At 39.2% G+C, this 23,899-nt stretch overlaps 1 protein-coding gene and 1 long non-coding RNA gene across 4 annotated transcripts in view; both read left to right on the top strand.

The window, feature by feature from the left end:
* adamts3 (ADAM metallopeptidase with thrombospondin type 1 motif, 3) overlaps positions 1-23,899 on the top strand; it is a 226,468-nt gene that overhangs the window by 44,179 nt on the left and 158,390 nt on the right. For all 3 annotated transcript variants that reach the window (XM_057328004.1, XM_057328020.1, XM_057328011.1), the window contains exon 5: positions 17,171-17,358. In XM_057328004.1, the coding sequence (XP_057183987.1) occupies positions 17,171-17,358 (188 nt within the window). The remainder of the gene's footprint in view (positions 1-17,170; positions 17,359-23,899) is intronic.
* Positions 4,342-11,126, top strand: LOC130550559 (uncharacterized). Its single transcript, XR_008962444.1, has 2 exons — positions 4,342-4,669; positions 10,959-11,126. It is a non-coding gene; the product is annotated as an uncharacterized LOC130550559 (long non-coding RNA).

The following is a 23,899-nucleotide window of genomic DNA, read 5'->3' as shown; positions in this document are numbered from 1 at the left end:
AAAAATGTATTTACTCACCCTCATATCAATTCAAACCTGTATGATGTTCTGTGTTCCCCAGAAGATATTTTGAAGAATGTAGGTAGCCAAACAACATTGCTTCCATTGTATGGACGCAAAACCATTGGGACATTTCTGAAGACATATTTTTTCTGTTCTAAAAAAGAAAGAGTCATGCGTCACAGGTTTTGAATGACAAGATGGTTAACAAACTTTTGAGTGAAACAATTAAATACTGGACAAATGATGGATAAGGAACAATGTAGAAAGTACATGTTCATGTATTAACAAGCTAAAAAAAACATAATTTCATGATGAACACACAACACAACATTGTCATGTTATTTACGGCAGTTAGAGGGCGCTTTACTTTACACTCTTAAACATAAAGTTGGTTAAAAGGTTCTTCACAGCGATGCCACAGAAGAACCATTTTTGGAAAGGTTCTTTAGATGTTAAAGGTTCTTTAATGGCATCATGAAGCAACTTTATTTTTATGAGTATAAAACGTAACTGTAGCTCGTAATAAGCTGCTTGCACAAATGCCCAATAACGTCAGTTTTAGAGGAGGTCAGACTAAGGCTGGACAATAATTCAATAACAATAACTATCGCGATAGAATTAATTTTGATAACGATGATATGGTTTTTAAAAACATTTTCGATATTTCAATATACATTACACGTCTGGGTCTGAGCCCTCGCTCTGCTCCGCGGCAGTGGCTACTGGTGTTATGGAGTGCCACTCCATATTGCCCCAGTATAAATCTCTAGTTTAAGGCCATGTTCACACTTACAGTAACTTCTTTTTTGAGAAGAAAAAGTTGACCAAGGGGCTTTTTTAGTTAATAAAAAACGCAGGCAGCGTTTGGTTACAAACAGCAGCCGAACCACATGACTTCGTCGTCAGCGTCTGTGCACGAAGGCAGCCCAGAGAAACAGATAGGCAGCGTAAACGGAAGTCTATTTGAATTACAAACAGAGAGCATCTTTGCAATAACTAATCACATAAAAATGCAATCAGAAGTTGTTGAAAGTGAAAATTTAACTTACATTTATACAAAACTATGCTCCAAAGGGTGTTTCGGACACAATTTTATTTTTTCGAGCTGGAGCCTTCTCGACCAATCACGTTCCTCGCATGTTGTTATGGAAACGATAGGTCTCTGTCATTGGTTAGCTGGGGAAAAGGAGATTGACGTGGGCATTTTTTCTGTGAAAAGTTTTTCAACCTCAAAAGACGCTCTGAGCTGCAGAAAAAGACTCCGGATCTGGCGTTTAAAAAAGCGCTCAGGACGTTTTTGAAAACATGGTTTATTTCATAGGATTTTAATGAAAAACAGACGCTAGCAGCTTCAAAAAAGAAGTCAAGTATAAACATGGGCTAAGTTTAATATTGAAACATGGGCTAAGTTTAAAATTGATAATTTTTGTCCGTATATTCATTTACAAAACGGATCTGCAACTTACTAATGCTTGCTTTCGGAAAATAAACACGAACAAGTTTAAACAGTTCTCAATGTCAGTTTCGAGGACAGAATGGCAAATTTCGTAGTTTTTTATAGCTAACTGAAGCACACTGTATGGCCTTTGAAAGACACTGAAACGAATGAAAACGGTTCTTAATGTCAGCTTGCAGGAGAGCATGGCAGATCTTGTATAAAGTTTTGACAAAACTGGAAATACAGTCATACATAAATTCAGTGGACGTTAATAATTGAAAATTATTAATTTAGAAGAATATGTAAAAAGAAAAAAGTTTCAAGTAATGGGAGGCCTGTGCCCCTGTAGAGCTTTGAAAATATGCCAATGCTTTAAATCACATTTGAAGTTATGGAATTATGCTTTGAAGCACATTTAGAAAAGTTATTCTCAGTTTTATTGGTAAACATCATTCTAATATTTGAAACTTACACAAGGTAAGTGCACAGACAGTCCTATACAAAACTATTTTATTCTAATAATAATAATAATAATAATAATAATAATATGTAGCTTTGCACACTGCTGACATCTAGAATGATTTGATCAGCAATTTATTGTTCATATCAGAGGACTCTCTCAACTTCTATCTTACATTTTACTTTTTGTAATACTACTACTACTACTACTACATTTGATCTATAGGCGCCTTCATGACACTTAAGGACACCGTACAGCAAACAGTCAACAATAACAACAATCATAATTAAAGACAATTAATACAGGCTAAATACAAGCATAAAATAATCACACAAAACTAATACAAAATTACAAAAAAGCCTGCCTAAAAAAGTATGTTTTAAGACGAGATTTAAAAACAGAGATTTTCACTACTTTTAAGGACCTGCGGTAACGAGTTCCAGAGGTAAGGAGCTTGACTGAAAGCTCGAGAACCCATAGTAGTGCAAGATTGAGGAAGAACAAGATTAAGTGCAGCAGATGATCTGAGAGTGCGAGTCGGATGTAGTTGCGCCAAGTAGTGAGGAGACAAATTATTGAGTGTTTTATAAGCGAGGAGAAGGATTTTAAAGTTAATTCGATATTTAACTGGAAGCCAATGCAGGTTTTGTAATGTGTGAGTAATGAGGCTCGGTTATAGGAGTCCGACAGATAATTTGTAATTAAAATATTGTTTATATCCTTATCGGAATTATATCGTATTGACCGAAATGCATGAATATATTTCAATATCAATTTTGGCCATATCGTCCAGCACTACGTCAGACTCAGTTTATCCTTTGTAACCCAATTGCATTTACTGTATAGTTTAAAGGCAAACCCTTAAATAAAAAAAATCTGATTAAAAATAATTTGTTCTATATTTCTGATAACAACATGCAGTGACAGATCATGTTTAGCACACATTTGAAAGTCACATAATACTAGAACTATTAAAAGTGCTTAAACACATTTTTGTCATGAATGGTGGGTGGTGAGAGACACTGAGACAGAGGACCCAGGTGCAGACAGCGGGTAAGGGGTTAACACAAACTTTAATAAATAAAAAGCAACAAAACAAAGACCCACGTGGGGGTAAAGTAACAAACATGGAAACAGGAACAAGACTAACTAAACTAACAGGACTAGACTAAAACACATCACAACTACAAAATAAACTAAACTAACTCAAAGACAGGAACTCACCACATTACACAAACACGACACAGTACAATGAACCAGCACGAGACAGAAGACACAAGGACATTATAAAGAGGATAAATCAAGAGGGGACAGGTGCAGGACATGAACTAATTAACAAACAATAACGAGGAGACGAAAGGGCGGGAACAGAGACGCCACACCGGAGAGTGGAAGACCAACAGGGACAAAACGTCACTCTCCACATAAAACAAGAGGTTCTATCATGGTTCTGCCACTAGGTCAAGAGAAGCAAGACAAGGTGGAGCAGAACCATGACAATTTTAGCTTAAAAAACATGCTTAAGCTTAGATATTTGATTTTGTACATACTCTATGTAAGAAAATGTTGTGCCAAATATTGTTGTTCTGTTTCCTTTTTTGTGGCTGATTAACCCTCAAGTGATGTTGGGGACAAATGTGGGCAAAATGATTTTGTTTTCTCAAGTAACTTTTTCTTCTCTTAATCTGATCGGTACAAAACTCAACACAATGCAGATCATACATACAAGGGGTGAGCCTATACAACATCCTCAATGTGACCAACATTCACAAACACACACACACACACGCACGCACGCACGCACGCACGCACACATGTTGGGTTTCCATGTTTTATGGGGATATTCTATAGACGCAATGGTTTTCATACTGTACGAACTGTATATCATATTCCCTACCCCTAACCCACCCCCTAAACCTAACAATCACACAACTGTCTGCTCTTTTACATTTTCACAAAAGTTAATTCTGTATGATTTATAAGCTTGTTTCCTCATGGGGACAAAAACATGTCCCCACAAGGACAAGGGTTTTGGATATTGCCATCTTTGTGGGGACATTTTGTCCCCATACCGTAGGGTTTACCCTCCCCCCCACACACACACGCACACTAAACTAACTCAAAGACAGGAACTCACCACATTACACAAACACGACACAGTACAATGAACCAGCACGAGACAGAAGACACAAGGCATTATAAAGGGGATAAATCAAGAGGGGACAGGTGCAGGACATGAACTAATTAACAAACAATAACGAGGAGACGAAAGGGCGGGAACAGAGACGCCACACCGGAGAGTGGAAGACCAACAGGGACAAAACGTCACTCTCCNCGGTGGGTGGTGAGAGACACGGAGACAGAGGACCCAGGTGCAGACAGCGGGTAAGGGGTTAACACAAACTTTAATAAATAAAAAGCAACAAAACAAAGTCCCACGTGGGGGTAAAGTAACAAACATGGAAACAGGAACAAGACTAACTAAACTAACAGGACTAGACTAAAACACATCACAACTACAAAATAAACTAAACTAACTCAAAGACAGGAACTCACCACATTACACAAACACGACACAGTACAATGAACCAGCACGAGACAGAAGACACAAGGACATTATAAAGAGGATAAATCAAGAGGGGACAGGTGCAGGACATGAACTAATTAACAAACAATAACGAGGAGACGAAAGGGCGGGAACAGAGACGCCACACCGGAGAGTGGAAGACCAACAGGGACAAAACGTCACTCTCCACATAAAACAAGAGGTTCTATCATGGCAATGATAGACAATTTTAGCTTAAAAAACATGCTTAAGCTTAGATATTTGATTTTGTACATACTCTATGTAAGAAAATGTTGTGCCAAATATTGTTGTTCTGTTTCCTTTTTTGTGGCTGATTAACCCTCAAGTGATGTTGGGGACAAATGTGGGCAAAATGATTTTGTTTTCTCAAGTAACTTTTTCTTCTCTTAATCTGATCGGTACAAAACTCAACACAATGCAGATCATACATACAAGGGGTGAGCCTATACAACATCCTCAATGTGACCAACATTCACAAACACACACACGCCCGCACGCACGCACGCACGCACGCACACATGTTGGGTTTCCATGTTTTATGGGGATATTCTATAGACGCAATGGTTTTTATACTGTACAAACTGTATATCATATTCCCTACCCCTAACCCACCCCCTAAACCTAACAATCACACAACTGTCTGCTCTTTTACATTTTCACAAAAGTTAATTCTGTATGATTTATAAGCTTGTTTCCTCATGGGGACAAAAACATGTCCCCACAAGGACAAGGGTTTTGGATATTGCCATCTTTGTGGGGACATTTTGTCCCCATACCGTAGGGTTTACCCTCCCCCCCACACACACACGCACACGCACGCACACACACACACACACGCACGCACGCACGCACGCACGCACGCACGCACGCACGCACGCACACACACACACACACACACACACACACACACATTTCAAAGAGACATCAAAGTCCCACTGCAAGATTTGATGATGCTTCCTGATAAAACATAGCTATAGTTAAAGGGGTTATATTGTGCGAACACATGTTTTTCTGTGTCTTTGGTGTGTTATAAGTTGCTCGTGAATATATTATACACGTAAAATTGCAAAAATTAAAGTGTGGGAACAAAATATGCATTCTATCCAAAAGCGAATGCTCACCCAGACCTGCCTGAAACGCCTCGTGTAACCACACCCCCACAAATCCACGTCAGTTCGTGGTATGAGTTGACTAAGACTGCCCAATTGTATACTCAAGTAAGGTGGGCGTACCTGTCAGTACAATTGCTTTGGAACATGATGTTCCAAACATGGTAAGAGTGTTACATTTACGTCACACGCTTGCAGTATTCGACCAATCACTACGCACTGGTTAACTGGCCAATCATAGCACACCTCGCTTTTCAGAGCGATGAGCTTTGTAAAAAATCTGCATGTTTCAGAGAGGCGGGGTAAAGAGGAGATACAAACATGCATGTTATGTTGAAAATACAGTGTTTTTTTTTTACCTTAAATCATGTATACACATAGCATTACATCTAAAACAAACGATAATATTTGTTTTAGCCGTGTCATTTGACCCCTTTAAGTTTTCAAGTAATTTGCTTTTCAATACTTTGCATTTTCCTTATAAAACGGTTGGATTTCGTCGCCTTGGAATTATAAGGATCTATCTGCGGTCTGAGTAGTTTTGAGATATTGAGCTTTAACGTTTTTGCATTTCATATAGCAAAAATGATATGAGGAACAAAACTCTTTTACACATGAAAAAGACAGAGACCCTTAATGTATTCCAAATGTACAATATCAACATTTTCTGACATTTGTAAATGGGGATTTCTGGAACAGGTCAAACGCAGTTAGAACTTTCTGATTCTGAAAAATCACTTTCGGTTTAGAATTATAAAGTTCTATCTGCAAAACATTCATTAAAGCAATACATTTTCAAGCAACACAAGCAATTTACTTATAACTTTTGTTAAAATATGAAATTAGTGTATAATAATGTGTAAAAAGGTACATTTACATGGTTTTTATTACACTTATTTCATATTTTAGGATGCTTTTTTCTTGTTCAATTCAAGTCAATTGTTGTATCGATGTTTTATCCACAGAAGGTGGGACAGATCAAATTACTTTTTAGAGATGAGTATGGCTGAAAAAACAATCTTTTTTGTTGTAATCAAGACTCTTGACGTTGTTGACTATTTGGCATTAACTGCATTATGAGAGTCTATGTAAACACAGGTATTAGGAAGATAGCGCTGATGGCTAGTGTTGTGTCAATAAATATAAAAAAATTAATCTCCTCAGCAAAACCTACAAAACAAACTAAAAATGACTGTCGTTTGAGCTGCTCTCGGAGCTGTTACTGCACGTGAAGAGACTGTAATACAAGAAAAGTGCATCATATCAAACAGTATACTTATGTTTGTATGTCAAAACACTTAGTTTATGGCTTTATTAGGTAATAAGTCTCCGACTCTTTACAAGATTAACGCTATATTCGCATTGTATCATCTGTGAGTACGAGGGCAAAGACGATAAGTCACTACTCATGACCGTTGGGCTCTTGTGTGCATTCATAATGTATCATACTGTTTTGTGATAACCTGATTGTTTGCTTAGCGAGAAACTTACGAACTGCCCGACCGTTTTCATTGACACCTAAGTTTGAGCTTATTTTTGTATAATGTGAGAAGCCTGACAGGTCAACCCACCTACAGAGCTACAGTTAGAATCGATTCTCACTCTCAAGCTTCCAGATATGGAATGCATGAGAATTCAGAATTACTTGCTCTTCTACATCGATATACTAGCCGATTATGTACTGTGTATTCTTTAGCCATATTTTCATAAATGAGCAAATATATTTCTTCAAATATCTAATTGCAAGTGTGATATACAGCATGTACTGCTGTGCTCAAAGATCAGAAACATTACCTTATCGCCTTTGCATTCATTGAACGTCTCAGATTGCTTTCTGACCGTGTTACGCCTGTATGTTTTTTATGGAACATCCGTCAATAGTTAAACAGTATTCTTGGTTGTTACTTATAGCAGTTTTCGGTCCAATAAGTAACACTTCCGTTTTGTCCGAGTTCAGTAATAAAAAGTTGTTACTCATCCAGTTTTTTATATCGACTATGCATTCCATTATTCGATGGAACTGCTGTGTTTCATGAGGCTTCGAGGAAATATAAAGTTGAGTATCATCAGCATAACAGTGAAAGCTAACTCCGTGTCGCTTTATTATATCTCCTAGAGGTAGCATGTATAATGCGAAGAGCAGAGGCCCTAAGACTGAGCCCTGTGGTACACCGTACTGGACTTGCGATTTGCGTGACACCTCATTGTTTATTGCTACAAATTGAAAACGGTCAGATAAATAAGATTTAAACCATTTCAAAGCTATTCCCTTAATGCCGACATAATTTCGAGTCTATGTAGGAGTGTGCTGTGGTCAATGGTATCGAATGCAGCACTAAGGTCTAGCAGCACCAATAACGAGATACAACCTCGGTCAGACGCCAATAGCAGATCATTTGTAACTCTTCAAAGCAGTCTCTGTACTGTGACATGCTCTAAATCCAGACTGGAATTCTTCATTGATGTCATTCCTTTGGAGGAAGGAGCATAATTGAGTTGAAACTACTTTTTCCAGAACTTTATATATGAAAGGTAGATTCGATATAGGCCTGTAGTTCCTTAGTTCTCTAGGGTCGAGTTGGGGTTTTTTGACAAGGGGCCTTATAACAGCCACCTTATATGCTTTAGGCACATGTCCTAATGTCAGAGATGAGTTAATAATACCAAGAAGAGGATCTATAATTTCTGGGAGCATCTCTTTCAGTAGATTTGTAGGTATAGGGTCTAGTATGCATGTTGTTGATTTAGATGATCTAATAATTTTAGACAGCTCATCTTGATCTACGGTATAAAATAATTGCATTTTCTCCTTAAGGGCGCTGTAGTTAGTTTGTTCAGCGGGTTTCACTTCTGATTGCATTGTTATAATTTTTTCTCTAATATCTTGGATTTTATATGTGAAGTAGTTCATAAATTCATCACTGCTATGCTGATATACAGGATCAGAAGTCACTGACGATTTATTTTTTGTTAATTTAGCCACCGTGTTAAATAAAAACCTAGGGTTGTGCTGGTTTTCTTCTATTAGTGATGAAAAGTAGGCGGATCTAGAAGTTATTAGGCTTTCCTGTATTTTCGAATACTATCCTTCCATGCTGTACGAAATACCTCTAATTTAGTTTTCTTAAAGTTGCGCTCCATTTTTCGGGCCGCTTTCTTTAGAGCCTGAGTGTGTTCATTATACCACGGTGTGGGGCTGCCATTTTTAATCTTCTTTAAACGTAGTGGAGCAACTTTGTCTAGCGTTACCGAGAAGGTGGAATTAAAATTTTCAGTGGTAATGTCAAGATCTTCAACGTTATTTCTCATGATTTGAGACAATTCGGGCAGATTATCGAGAAACGCATCTTTGGTAGTTGAAGTTATTGTTCTACCATATTTGTAACAATGAGTTTTATTTGCAGCCGTAGGCCAGTGAAGCAAACATAATACCAGATAATGATCCGAAATGTCTTCACTCTGCTGAAGGATTTTAACGTCGTCCACATTTATACCGTAAGACAGTATTAAATCTAAAGTATGATTACGAAGGTGAGTGGGTCCTGACACATGTTGACTAATGCCCATGGAGTTAAGAGTGTCTTTGAAAGCCATTCCTAAGGCATCTGTAACGTTATCTACGTGGATGTTAAAGTCACCAACGACAAGGAGTCTATCTGCGGCCAGTACTAGTTCTGATAAGAACCCACCAAATTCTTTAATAAAATCTGTGTGGTGCCCTGGAGGCCTATATACAATAGCTAGAATCAATTTAAAAAGAGTTTTATCTTTAGTATTAGGTGTTGAAACATGAAGAACCATGACTTCAAAAGAATTATATTTAGAGTTCGACTTCTGGGAAATGCTAAGAGAGTTATTGTAAAGTGCTGCGACACCTCCCCCTCTGCCTTTTAGACGAGGCTCGTGTTTATAATAATAATCTTGGGGGACAGATTCATTTAAAGCAATATAATCATCTGGTTTTAGCCATGTTTCTGTCAAACAGAGCATGTCTATTTTATGATCTGTTATCATATCGTTAACAAAAAGTGCTTTATTAGAGAGAGATCTAATATTTAGCAATCCGAGTCGTAACAGTTGATTATCTGTGTTTTGTTCATGTTTAGTTTGTTTAACGTTTATTAAATTACTTTCAAGAGGTTTACGCATTATTTTATGTTTGCTAATCCGGGGGACAGACACAGTCTCTATTTTGTGATGTTTGGGAGAACGGATTACTACATGTTGTACATTTTGTACAAGGAAGCAGGATTGCTATTGGGTCTGTCTGGGATGTCAATATTGCTTCATTAGTCAGAAAGTAAGGGTAACTGGTCATTAAAACAATGTTTTGTCAGATTTTAGTGTTTTACAAAAATAACCCACGTGAAAGTCGTTAGAAATAATTAAATGATCAACATCCTGTCTGTCTACAATTTGCAGCTTTCGGCAAGGTTAAGTTTCTTCAATAAACACCACATATTTGCTTTAAATGTGCCATCTACAACCCAAGGATTTATATTCTTTCCATTCATGGCCATGAAAAAGGCCATCAAAATGTTTAAGGACTAAGAGTGATGGTAGTCCTAGACCTTGCATCAATTACAAGCGGCTTACTAGTAATGCTATCTCTGCCACTCGATCCTAGAATTATAACAGTCCAAGTAGTAATTTACCAAACTTGATTTACGTGAATAACGTTGGGAGGATAAATTCAGTGAGCATACTAAGCTCACTGGAGAATGAATGAATATAAAACAGTCTTTCTAATGCGGTCTGGGTCTGATGCGGTCAGACTAGACTTTGAGCATGCGAAATAGGTTTGGACGGTGCTACGAAAATGGGTGGGAACGATTCCTCCATCTTTAACATTTCTGAACCGAGAGGTCACGCTGTGACGTTTTGATCTTCAATTGGTCTCACGCACTCACGTGACGCAAATTTGCAGGTCAGAGTTGAACAAACTTGAACTTTGTGGGCATTTTCCAAACAGCATTTATGCGCCCGTTGAAGGTGAATGAAAGTGAACACCTGAATCCTTTCGCGGAAGGGCCATTTCAGAAGTCGGTTAGCGAAGGGTACATGCCATGGTCACTTCAAGGAAGAGAGTTCCGTTTGTGATCACGTGATCTTGGATTACGAGTTCTCGCGAGGCATTTTGAAGTAAATATGGTGCGGGATTTAGACGTTACCTACAAATTTAAGTACAATAATTTAGTTTGTATTTGTTTTACACTACTTTTGTCAGTGATAAATATGATTTAAGATGGTTACAATACAGTATAAGATCATTTAGTTTATAGGGAAATAATAATTACTCAATATTCAACAAGAAGTATTACAAACTAGCGCTGGATTCAGAATGCACACATAAAACAAGAGGTTCTATCATGGTTCTGCCACTAGGTCAAGAGAAGCAAGACAAGGTGGGGCAGAACCATGACAGAAGCCCCTCCTTAAGGAGCAGCATCCTGATGCTCCTCAAGGAACAAACAAGACTAGACAGACTGTGACAAAAAAACATTATACAAAACACGACCAAAAACGTGATACATAGGGAAAAAAAAGTCCAAACAAAGACATGGTGCCGGCACGAAGGCCGGCTGGACAACACATGGTGCCGGCTGGATGGCCGGCTGGACAGTACATGGTGCCGCCTGGAAGGCCGGCTGGACAGTACATGGCGCCGGCTGGTAGGCCGGCTGGACAGGACATGGCGCCGGCTGGTAGGCCGGCTGGACAGGACATGGCGCCGGCTGGATGGCCGGCTGGACAGGACATGGCGCCGGCTGGACAGGACATGGCGCCGGCTGGATGGCCGGCTGGACAGGACATGGCGCCGGCTGGATGGCCGGCTGGACAGGACATGGCGCCGGCTGGAAGGCCGGCTGGGAGACCAGCTATCACCGGCTGGGCAGGCCTGGATGTCGACATGACAGGACAGGATGTCGGCGGCTGGGCAGCGCTCTCTGGCAGCTGGGCAGCATCTCCGACGGCTGGGCAGCGCTCTCTGGCAGCTGGGCAGCAAACAAGAACAAACACACACAAACAGTCAACTCGACAGGCCTGGGCACCAGCTGGGAGGCTGGCAGGGATCTGCAGCGGGAACAGGACACCGGCGGACTCAACCCTGGAGGGGAATCCGACGACCTCAACCCATGGAAGGGAGCCCGGCGGTCTCGATCCTGGACGGGGTTCCGGCAGTCTCGACCCCGGAAGGGAGTCCAGCGGTACCGACTCTGGACTGGAGCCCAGCGGCCTCTACCCTCCAAGGGAGTCCGGCGGATTCAACCTTGGAAGGGAGTCCGGCGGCATCGACCCCTCCCGCTGAGATCCCTCTGTCTGCTGGGTCCATAATGGCTGGTTCATTCTGTCATGAATGGTGGGTGGTGAGAGACACGGAGACAGAGGACCCAGGTGCAGACAGCGGGTAAGGGGTTAACACAAACTTTAATAAATAAAAAGCAACAAAACAAAGTCCCACGTGGGGGTAAAGTAACAAACATGGAAACAGGAACAAGACTAACTAAACTAACAGGACTAGACTAAAACACATCACAACTACAAAATAAACTAAACTAACTCAAAGACAGGAACTCACCACATTACACAAACACGACACAGTACAATGAACCAGCACGAGACAGAAGACACAAGGGCATTATAAAGGGGATAAATCAAGAGGGGACAGGTGCAGGACATGAACTAATTAACAAACAATAACGAGGAGACGAAAGGGCGGGAACAGAGACGCCACACCGGAGAGAATGCAGATCATACATACAAGGGGTGAGCCTATACAACATCCTCAATGTGACCAACATTCACAAACACACACACGCCCGCACGCACGCACGCACGCACGCACACATGTTGGGTTTCCATGTTTTATGGGGATATTCTATAGACGCAATGGTTTTTATACTGTACAAACTGTATATCATATTCCCTACCCCTAACCCACCCCCTAAACCTAACAATCACACAACTGTCTGCTCTTTTACATTTTCACAAAAGTTAATTCTGTATGATTTATAAGCTTGTTTCCTCATGGGGACAAAAACATGTCCCCACAAGGACAAGGGTTTTGGATATTGCCATCTTTGTGGGGACATTTTGTCCCCATACCGTAGGGTTTACCCTCCCCCCCACACACACACGCACACGCACGCACACACACACACANTGGAAGACCAACAGGGACAAAACGTCACTCTCCACATAAAACAAGAGGTTCTATCATGGTTCTGCCACTAGGTCAAGAAAGCAAGACAAGGTGGGGCAGAACCATGACACGCTCTTGGACCATATGCAGAGTTTATACGTTTTTAAAGAAGCCGCATGTCTTACAACCTGTTCGCGTCCATATTGCTCTGACCCACAGTTCCACAGTCCTGCTCTCGTCTGAGTCACGTGACGCATTACGTTGCATTAAAGGAACATTACACACAAAAAAAGATTACTTTTTAAACACAGTTTAGACTATTTATAATCAACAACTCTCTTGAAACATTACATTTAACCACATTTTTAATCTGCATGAATTTAACAAACATGTATTCATGTAATAAACAATTATCATTTTAACATGTCTTGAGACATTTACACTCCCACCAAATTACTATGATTTATGATGAACATCATGTAATATTTGAATAAATCTAGTAATTTCCATATCCCAATATCAGAAATCAATTAATGGCGTTTTCTCCAATTTGATTACATCAAATTAATACTTAAAATTCTTTGCATTATCGTGAACTTAAGAGATTTTTGAAACAGAATTTAGTTGTTTTCTACAAGCACAACTAACTTATGAATAGGACGTTCAAGAATAGAAACGTGATTGTGCCTTTTGCCTTCTTTAACTAGCTTTCTATCTCCTAATTGTATTGTGGCCTTTCGCACCAATCCATCTTCATCCTTACAAACATCAAGCACTCTTCCTAGTTTCCATTCATTGCGTGGAATTCCTTCCTCTTGGAGAATGACAACGTCTCCGATCTTCACATTTCATTTCGCCAAATGCCAGCGCTGTCTGAGTGTGATGTTTGCCAAATACTCTTTTCTCCATCTGGCCCAGAATTGCTCTGTCAAATACTGGACTCTGCGCCATCTTTTCCTGGAATACAGGTCTTCCGCTACGAATTTTCCTGGTGGTGGCAGCGGGACAGAAGCTTTCATGGTGAGCAAATGGTTCGGGGTAAGAGGCTCTAGGCTCTTTGGATCATTAATGGTATTGGTGGTAAGTGGGCGGCTATTTATGATGGACATGGCTTCATAGAAGAATGTTCTTAAGGAAGCATTATCTAGTCTGCCCACACTTTGAGAAAGGACCCAGCTTAAGACGCTCCTGATTGTCCTGATCTGCCTTTCCCAAATTCCCCCCATGTGACTGGCATCAGGCACATTAAATGTGATGTCACATTGTTTTTGGGCTAGGTAAGCAGTCAGTCTCTCTTTGTCCAATTCATTCAGCGCCTTTGTCAGTTCGTTCTTCGCCCCGACAAAATTTGTGCCTCGATCCGACCTGATTTCTCTTCACGCACGCACGCACGCACGCACGCACGCACGCACGCACGCACGCACACACACACACACACACACACACACACACACATTTCAAAGAGACATCAAAGTCCCACTGCAAGATTTGATGATGCTTCCTGATAAAACATAGCTAAAGTTAAAGGGGTTATATTGTGCGAACACATGTTTTTCTGTGTCTTTGGTGTGTTATAAGTTGCTCGTGAATATATTATACACGTAAAATTGCAAAAATTAAAGTGTGGGAACAAAATATGCATTCTATCCAAAAGCGAATGCTCACCCAGACCTGCCTGAAACGCCTCGTGTAACCACACCCCCACAAATCCACGTCAGTTCGTGGTATGAGTTGACTAAGACTGCCCAATTGTATACTCAAGTAAGGTGGGCGTACCTGTCAGTACAATTGCTTTGGAACATGATGTTCCAAACATGGTAAGAGTGTTACATTTACGTCACACGCTTGCAGTATTCGACCAATCACTACGCACTGGTTAACTGGCCAATCATAGCACACCTCGCTTTTCAGAGCGATGAGCTTTGTAAAAAATCTGCATGTTTCAGAGAGGCGGGGTAAAGAGGAGATACAAACATGCATGTTATGTTGAAAATACAGTGTTTTTTTTTTACCTTAAATCATGTATACACATAGCATTACATCTAAAACAAACGATAATATTTGTTTTAGCCGTGTCATTTGACCCCTTTAAGTTTTCAAGTAATTTGCTTTTCAATACTTTGCATTTTCCTTATAAAACGGTTGGATTTCGTCGCCTTGGAATTATAAGGATCTATCTGCGGTCTGAGTAGTTTTGAGATATTGAGCTTTAACGTTTTTGCATTTCATATAGCAAAAATGATATGAGGAACAAAACTCTTTTACACATGAAAAAGACAGAGACCCTTAATGTATTCCAAATGTACAATATCAACATTTTCTGAAATTTGTAAATGGGTTTTATTGGAACAGGTCAAACGCAGATAGAACCTTCTGATTCTGAAAAATCACTTTCTGCTGAGAATTATAAAGTTCTATCTGCAAAACATTCATTAAAGCAATACATTTTCAAGCAACACAAGCAATTTACTTATAACTTTTGTTAAAATATGAAATTAGTGTATAATAATGTGTAAAAAGGTACATTTACATGGTTTTTATTACACTTATTTCATATTTTAGGATGCTTTTTTCTTGTTCAATTCAAGTCAATTGTTGTATCGATGTTTTATCCACAGAAGGTGGGACAGATCAAATTACTTTTTAGAGATGAGTATGGCTGAAAAAACAATCTTTTTTGTTGTAATCAAGACTCTTGACGTTGTTGACTATTTGGCATTAACTGCATTATGAGAGTCTATGTAAACACAGGTATTAGGAAGATAGCGCTGATGGCTAGTGTTGTGTCAATAAATATAAAAAAATTAATCTCCTCAGCAAAACCTAAAACAAACAAAAATACTGTCGTTTGAGCTGCTCTCGTTGACAAGAGTATCAATAAAACAGTCAACCTTGAGGTTTCTTTTAAACATTGTTTTGTGTTGCACTATTCCCTCAGATATTCCCCTGTCTCGGAGGAGTCAGGTTACATGACAAAGAACGCTGATCCTGATTGGTCCTCTTGTGTGCATTCAAAGTGCTGATTGGCTCTTGCAGATAGAACCTTATAGCACTGAATTATAGGGATGTAACGATTCACTCAGCTCACGATGCGATGCGAGTCAAGATTCTGATCTCACGATGCGATTTATTCACGATTTACTCACGATTTATTTTTATAAAATGAGTTGAAACAAATTAGAAATGAACAACTTCCCTTGCATTATTTCTTAAATGCTTCACGTTTCTTTGTATAATAAAATAATGTTTTATTTCAAATAACAAAACTAAACTGCAATTTTATAACAAATTAATAATAGAAAAAGTCTCTTTAATATAAACAAACTAATACTGTCTGAGCTTTTCTTGGATTTTTTTGCATTTAAGAAATATCAGCATGTCCACGTTTAGATTTGCAGTGAAAATAGCGGCCCCTGCTGTTCAAAAAATTTATTGCGATTCAGTTCACACCTCAACCGATTTGAATCGTCACTCATTATAACCGATTTTCAACCGAATCGTTACATCCCTACTGAATTATAATTAGATTTTGTAGATAGAACCTTTTTGTTTTCTTAAAAAAGTCCAAAAATGCACACATTAAAAAAAACATGCCATACTGAAATAAGAATATGTGAATAACTCAATTTTGACTAAAACGTCAGATAGAACCTTATAATTCTAAGGCGACGGTTTGTCTGTAAGCATATTATGGCATCTTTGCACAGTCGTACCCAACATTTTTTTTTTTAATTCAAAATTTTAGCTTGTATGAAAATCTAGAGCTTAAGACGTTAAGTTTGTTACAACACTGGTTTATAGATTTTAGCCTATGTAACCAGTGAGTAAACTGCCATTGAAATGACATGTAATTGCTGTTTTGACTAAATCAGATGTCACTAAAAACAAAAGTGGGACATATTTTGGGGGTTTTCATTGTGTTTTAATTAGTGTAATGAAGATTTTTATGAAAATCTTTTTTAAGTGAATTTTAGGTAAAAATAACATAAAAAATGCTTATTTTATTTACATTGATAATTCATCTAATACCATCAGATATCACAAAAAACAGAAGCGTCATTTATTTTAAAGGTTTTTACTGTGTTTTAATTAGTGGAATGAAGCTTTTAATGAAAATCATGTTTTCGTGTGAATTTTGGGTGAAAAACATAAAAACAGCTTATTTTACATTCAAATAAAAGGTAATTGAGGTAAAAAATAACAAAGTAATCACCAAATAAATGCATAACTATAAAAATATATTTTTTGACATTTATGTAAAATATAAATGGAATGACAAATTTGTCCAGTAACAGCAGATTAGTGCAGTTGTAATTAAAACCACTTGAGGGTTAACATGCAACAGTGACTTAATCAGTGTTGTGTGTAGTCACCAGGTGTAAACAGTGATATGCTGGATGTAAACACATCTCACCTATTTGTTATGCAGAGCCTGGATTCGATGTGCCGAGGGTGCTGGACAACATTGCTAAACAAGTCAACCAGACGGCCAGGAGACGGAGACACGCCGGCGATGATGACTACAACATCGAGGTGCTCCTCGGAGTAGATGATTCTGTTGTCCGTTTTCATGGGAAAGAGCATGTGCAGAACTATCTTCTTACCCTCATGAACATTGTGAGTATGCCATCCTCCCAGGAGAATCTGGTCAGTTCTGCTTCTTCTCCTAAACTCTATTAATATTCCATCTAATTTAGTCCTTAGACTCACATTCAACTGGTCACAAGTGTCATTTGTCATGCTCACGAATGAGGACCCAGGTGCAGACAGCGTGAAAGAACAAAAAATACTTTAATTAAATAATAAACCCACGAGGGAAAAACGGTAAGAGAAAACAATACAAACAGAAAACTTCCCACTTGGGGCAAAACAAGAAAGTCTTGGTAACAAAAATCTAATCCAAAATGATATAGTCCAAAACTTGATCAGGCAAGACAGGAACAAAATCAATGACGAGGGAATACAAGGCATAGACTTACACAGCAGGATACACGGAGTAATACAAGACGAACCAGCACAAGACAACAAACACAAGGGCATTAAATAGGGAGACTAACAAATGATAATTAACAAGGGACAGGTGTCAGGAATGAAACACTAATGGAAGGCTAAACGAGGAAATGAGAGAGGCGGGGCCAAAGACGAGACCGGAGAGAGCGCATGTTATGTCAGAACCAACAATAACATGCCTCTCTCCACACAAAACATGAGGCTCTGTCATGATCCTGCCACTAGACCAAGAAAGACATGACATGATGAGGCAGAATCATGACAGTCATTATTATGTTCTTATACCACGGGGCTGTTGAATGCTTCAATCTGATTGGCTGACAAACGTTCTATGGGTATGCATTAACTTTCGGTAAATGCACACAATGAAGTTGTTCCAGGTCTGCTGACCGCATTACAGTTCCATATCACTTTGCCAAGTTTAGCCTACTGTCCACCAGTGAATACGTATCTAACAACAGACAAAGTGACAGGCAAATTCCATTGTCTGAGAAGAAATAACTATTAATATTTATGGACAGCATGAACATTTGAACAACAATGTCGAGAGCACTGTACAGGACTGTTCAGACGAAAAACTAAAGCATATATCAAAGGTAACGGCAAACTACATGACACAATCAGCGGGTTAAAGATAAAAACGAAGCACAAAATTAACAACAACAACATCTTAAATTCGTCTGTGGAATGGGTAAACGGGACTTAAAACACACAGCAGGAAGCTTTCTATGCCACTGCGAGAACCGCAGCTGCCGCAGAAACCTCCGTGTCACTTTTTTCTCTTAATACTTTTCTTATACGACAGGGGTGTTAAATATGACGAAAACAAATCAAATATAGATACTTGTCTTTTCACTCTCAGTGAAGCAAATGCGTGTGCATGTGCACTGTCTGTCTTGCTCTCGCTCTCGGAAAACTGCATATGCAGACTCAAGCATACGGAGGACTAAACCTGCAAATATTATAAATAATTAAATGTATAAATAAATAAATAAATAAATATATAAACGAATTAATGTAATAATATGAAAATAAATAAAGGAATGAATGGTTTGATAAAACAAAATAATTTGTTTGAGCTATTATTGATCTTAGCTTTAACTTTTTTTTTTCATTTTTTAAATTGATTTATTATTTTTTGTGTCCATTTTTAACTATTTTTTATTATTATTATTATTTTATTTTTAGATTCTTTTATTTATCATTTCCTTTTATTTTTTATATGTATTTATTTATATGTTTATTTATTTTTATATTTATTCATTATCGCATGTATTTATTTCCACTTTTATTTATTTATTCTTGAATTTATTCTTACTTTTCTGTGTCTTGTATGATAATTAGATGGGTTGGTTTTGCCTACTATTGGTTCAGCGTAGATTGAAGCGTTTGATCGATTTCTCTTGACTTGTTTTGGACTAACGTCACGTCACTCACTGATCGTTTGCTTCGTGTTAAGTAACTATGACAGCCGCACAATTAGCTACAGAGTTACGACATTTAGCCAATGAAGTCGATAACCATGCATCAAATGACTATGTGTCATTTAGATTAGGTGCGCTTATTGATGTTTTATTACAGATTGTCGGCGAGATAAATGACAAAGTTCTTCAAAATCTGTGCGAGTCAGAGGGTGCTAAGGTAGTGACCAAGTTCCGGTTACAGGTCCTCCACCAAAGAGGTGCATGAACGACCTCAGCAGATTCGTCGATTCTGAAAGCACAAGACGACTTAATATTAAGATGTCTAATAAACACAGACTTTCTTGTTACATGATTTTGACCTTCTTGTTAAGATTGCAAATTATTGGTATGATCGCCCGTAACGGCTGAAGCGAGGTGAAAAAATAAATAAAGCGATTTGACACGGGATTCGTACCCATGCAATAAAGCAAGGCAGCGTGTCACTACGGTAACAATCACACTAAGCTATTTCGCAAGGCTGGTTGCTGTGGATATTTGCAATAATATCAAGATGTCACACAACAATATGCAGCTGGATGAATCAAGGGAATATGCCCGTGTTAACTTGTGACCTCTGTGTTATTTATCTCTTATGAAATGTAGTAAAGTTTAGGAGTACCGTTTAGTAACCACGTCTTTTTAGAAGGAATGGTTTCCATTTGATGGCCCCTGTAGTGAAAGAACGATGCTCATTACTACCGTGTTAACTTGTGACTTAAGTTCACTATGTCTCATTTCATTTACATTATGTTACATTATGTTACATTAAATCATTACGCTTTTTCTAACCGAAAGGCTGCTTATAACTATCACCTTGACAAAGCGTTAGCTTGCGACTTCGGTTTACAAGCTCATCTGTGTAGTTAAACCTTATTACATTTTGTACCAACTGTGTATGTCTTTGACTTATATATTCAGTGAGGCACAAAAGGGCATAGAACATTAAGAGACTGACAGCCTCAGACACGATTCACTTTTATTGCTTCTTTGCTATATAATAAACTAACCAAACTGGACTGTGACTCTCCTTTTCGTTCCACAAAAAAAAACACACTTTGTGTTTGAATTTACAACTACAAACTCCACAAACTGACACAGGTGCTCAGTTTTACTTAATAACATGGTAGTAGTCAGTCATTCAGGCCAACATCTGTCCAGGCCAACATCTGATGTCTTCAGCTGGGTCTCACAGAAAAACAAAAGACCTGTAAGAAAAATCAAACAATTCATAACATTCATTACAAATCCATCCAGTCAAAAACTGTCACAAGAGTATTCACATAACTGTAACAACACAACAATTCTCTTAACAACCACCTAAAGAAAAAAAATCTAATTAGTGTGTATGGAACCAAACTGAACAACTAGTTGATGACATTACCGTACACACATGGAACCTCTGGTAACATACTAAAGCTTATTTGAGGATGATACTTACACTTCAACTGTACTTTTTTACATTAAAAGATGTATGGACAATGTCATCATTACTAAACAAATACAGATATTCCCTAACAACAAGCCCTGGATGATCAAAGATGTGCACTTCTGTTAAAGGCCGCAACGCTGCTTTTCGCGCAGGTGACTCACAACAGTACAGTGTGGCCAGAAGGAACCTGAAGAAGGGCATCAGGGATGCAAAAGCCAGGTACAGACAGATGGTTGAACATTACTTTGGGAATTCGGACCCCTGACGGGCATGGCAAGGCCTGCATCACATCACCAAGCAAAACCAAAACAGCAGCCTGACTAGTAGCAGCAAGCCTTTGGCAGAGGATCTCAATAATTTTTTTGCCCGCTTCGAGGAGAAAGCAGGAATGAACATTACCCAAGCTCATGCCACTGAAAACCAGCCACTCATCCTGCAGCCTGATGATGTGAGACGTACTCTCAGGCGCATTAACACTCGGAAGGCTACCAGTCCAGACGGAGTCCCGGATGGGTTCTCAGAGACATTTACAGTACTAAAATCTTCAACTTATCACTGCTGAAATGCTGCCTGCCTGAAGGCATCTACAATATTGCCAGTTCCAAAGCAGACTGCAGTGACATCCCTTAATGATTACAGTCCAGTGGCATTAACTCCTGTTATCATGAAGTGTTTCGAGAGGCTGGTTCTTATTTACATCAAGGCTGGTCTTCCACCCACTCTGGACCCCCACCAATATGCATATATCCAACAGGTCAACCGACAATGCTGACTCCACTGTTCTCCACACTGTACTACACCACCTGGAACAGCCGGGGGACATATGTACGGCTGTTGTTTGTGGACTACAGCTCTGCTTTTAGTACAATCTTACCCAGCAGGCTGTTCTTCAAAATATCCAACCTGGGCATACAACATAACATCTGCTTGTGGATAAAGGACTTATCAACAAACCGGCCACAGTCAGTCAGGATGGACCTCCACCACTCTCTTACCCTGACACTGAGCATAGGAGCTCCACAAGGTTGCTTGCTGAGCCCCTTTCTTTACTCTCTGTACACACAGGACTACACTCCTTTCCATAACACCAATGCAATTTTTAAATTTGCAGATGATACAACAGTGATGGGGCTGATAAGCAATAATAATGAGTCTGCTTACAGAGAGGAAGTACAAGGGCTGACAGTGTGGTGCTAAGATCCCGCCAGGCGGGTCCAAAATTAAGTCATAAAAGGATTCCCTTAATGTTTACATGTATCTCTAATTATAAAAGGGGGTATAATTTGAAAGCTTAGAGTCTCTAGTTTCTGGTGAAGTGCACCATTTTGGCATTTATCATACATAAAATAACTTATTTAGGCTGAAATTAATCATATCCCCATGTCATAGCCCCATTAAAATCGTGTATGTTTATGATCATTAACATTTTTTATAAAGCTCAAATATGTCAACATGTTCAAGTTATATATCAAATGAAAGCACATATTCTACAGAATATAGATCTTTAGTTGGATTTATTGATATTTTACTACAGATCGAATGCAAGTCGAATAAATTATGATGTATGAAATTGATATTTGTAAACAAACAACACATCAATCGAATATCTAAGCTAATAACTGCATTCCACTATTACACTTAGCCACAAATGCTACATAATCTTTTTCGTTATGTTGTTTTCTACAAACCACTCTTTTCTCCAAATAAGCAAATCAGAGGCTGAGATATGGCAATCCGTAACAGGGAAGGCGGACCAAAACACAAGTAGCATGTTTGTGTTCACCACGAGCAAACTCAACACCAAGTTTTGCTTGTAACATGCACTTTCAGCTGTGTTATATGCAATGTTGAGAGGTTTACTCTGAAATGACATAAAAAATATTCCATTTATACCACTGTATGGGGTTATGGGGTCTGTTTAAAATTGGGGTATGCCAAATTCAGGCGGAAATTACGATAAAAGGACATTTGAGTTGCTTTAGAATAATAATTGAATCCCACATGATAGAGAATTTATGTTGTGATTTCTTTAGTCCGGTTGCGGGATCATGACAGTTCCACATGTTAAGTGTGGAGAAGGGGCATGGCATTGTTTGGATTTACTCTGCCATGTGCTTTCTCCGGTGTCGTGTCTTAGCCCCGCCTCCTCGTTTAGTCCCTCGTTAGTGTTTCATTCCCTTCTCCTGCCCCGTGTTTTCTCCCTGGTAGTTTTCCCACTCTTGTTCATGCCACTCACCTGCTCCTTGTAATCGTCCTGTTAGTTTTCCTGCTCCTGTTAATGCCCCACGCCTGCCTCGTGTTCTGGTCCTGTAATTATCTCCCTATTTAAGTCTCTCTTGTCCTCAGTCTTGTGCGTTGCGTTACATGTGAAGAAGAGAGGTATACCTCTTCGTCTCTCGTTGGAGATTCACCCCATCCCCGTGAGCTCCATTAGGCTGTGTCTAGTCCTGACTCTAAGTGAGTATTTTTCGTCATTGATATTCCCCTTGTGAGTTTTTTCCTACCCGGTTCCGTAGTGGATTACTCCCCGGACTTTCAGTTGGACTTTGTTTGCTTTTTCCTGAAGTGGATGCTTCCTCGAACTTTAAGTTGGACTTTGTTTGTATTTTGCCCCTTGTGGCTTGGTTATTTTCCTTTTTTGTGTGCCTGTTTGTCTCCCCCCCCCCGGAGGAGTTGTTGGTTAATAAAGACCGTTTTGCATAACTGGCTGTCTGCGCTTGGGTTCTCTCTCCACCACCCCTGACAGTTTATCACTTTCAGCATTGTTTTATGAGATTTGGAGGGGTTTACTGGAATATGACACCAACACTTTTTATTTACACCATTGGGTGTGGATATGATGTGCATTTAAATTTGGGTATGCCAAACTCAGGCAGAAATCCCCAAAATGGCCCAGAGTTAAACAGGTTAAAGGTGTTATGAATTAACACATCAATTTTAACCCGAGCTTTTGTTATATAAGAGGTAATCGTATTCAAGTGAACATCCTGTAAGTGTCAGAACTGAAAACGTCTTGGTTACGGATGTAACGTCTTGGTTACGGATGTAACCTCGGTTCCCTGATGGAGGGAACGAGACGTTGTGTCGAACCGACAGAATGGGGTTTGTCTTGAGAACCTATCATCTTCTGAGTATTTAGAAAAGGCCAATGAAAATTGGCGAATGAAATTTGCATGCCGGGCTCCTCCCCGGATGTCCGGGTATAAGAGGGAAGCCGGCGTGCTCATTCATTCACCTTTGGTCTGAGGAGCCTAAG

The sequence above is a fragment of the Triplophysa rosa genome, linkage group LG2 (assembly GCF_024868665.1).
Source record: "Triplophysa rosa linkage group LG2, Trosa_1v2, whole genome shotgun sequence".
Taxonomy (NCBI): Eukaryota; Metazoa; Chordata; class Actinopteri; order Cypriniformes; family Nemacheilidae; genus Triplophysa; species Triplophysa rosa.
Note: the sequence above shows the minus strand (reverse complement) of the source record. Positions and strands in the feature narration are given on the sequence as shown.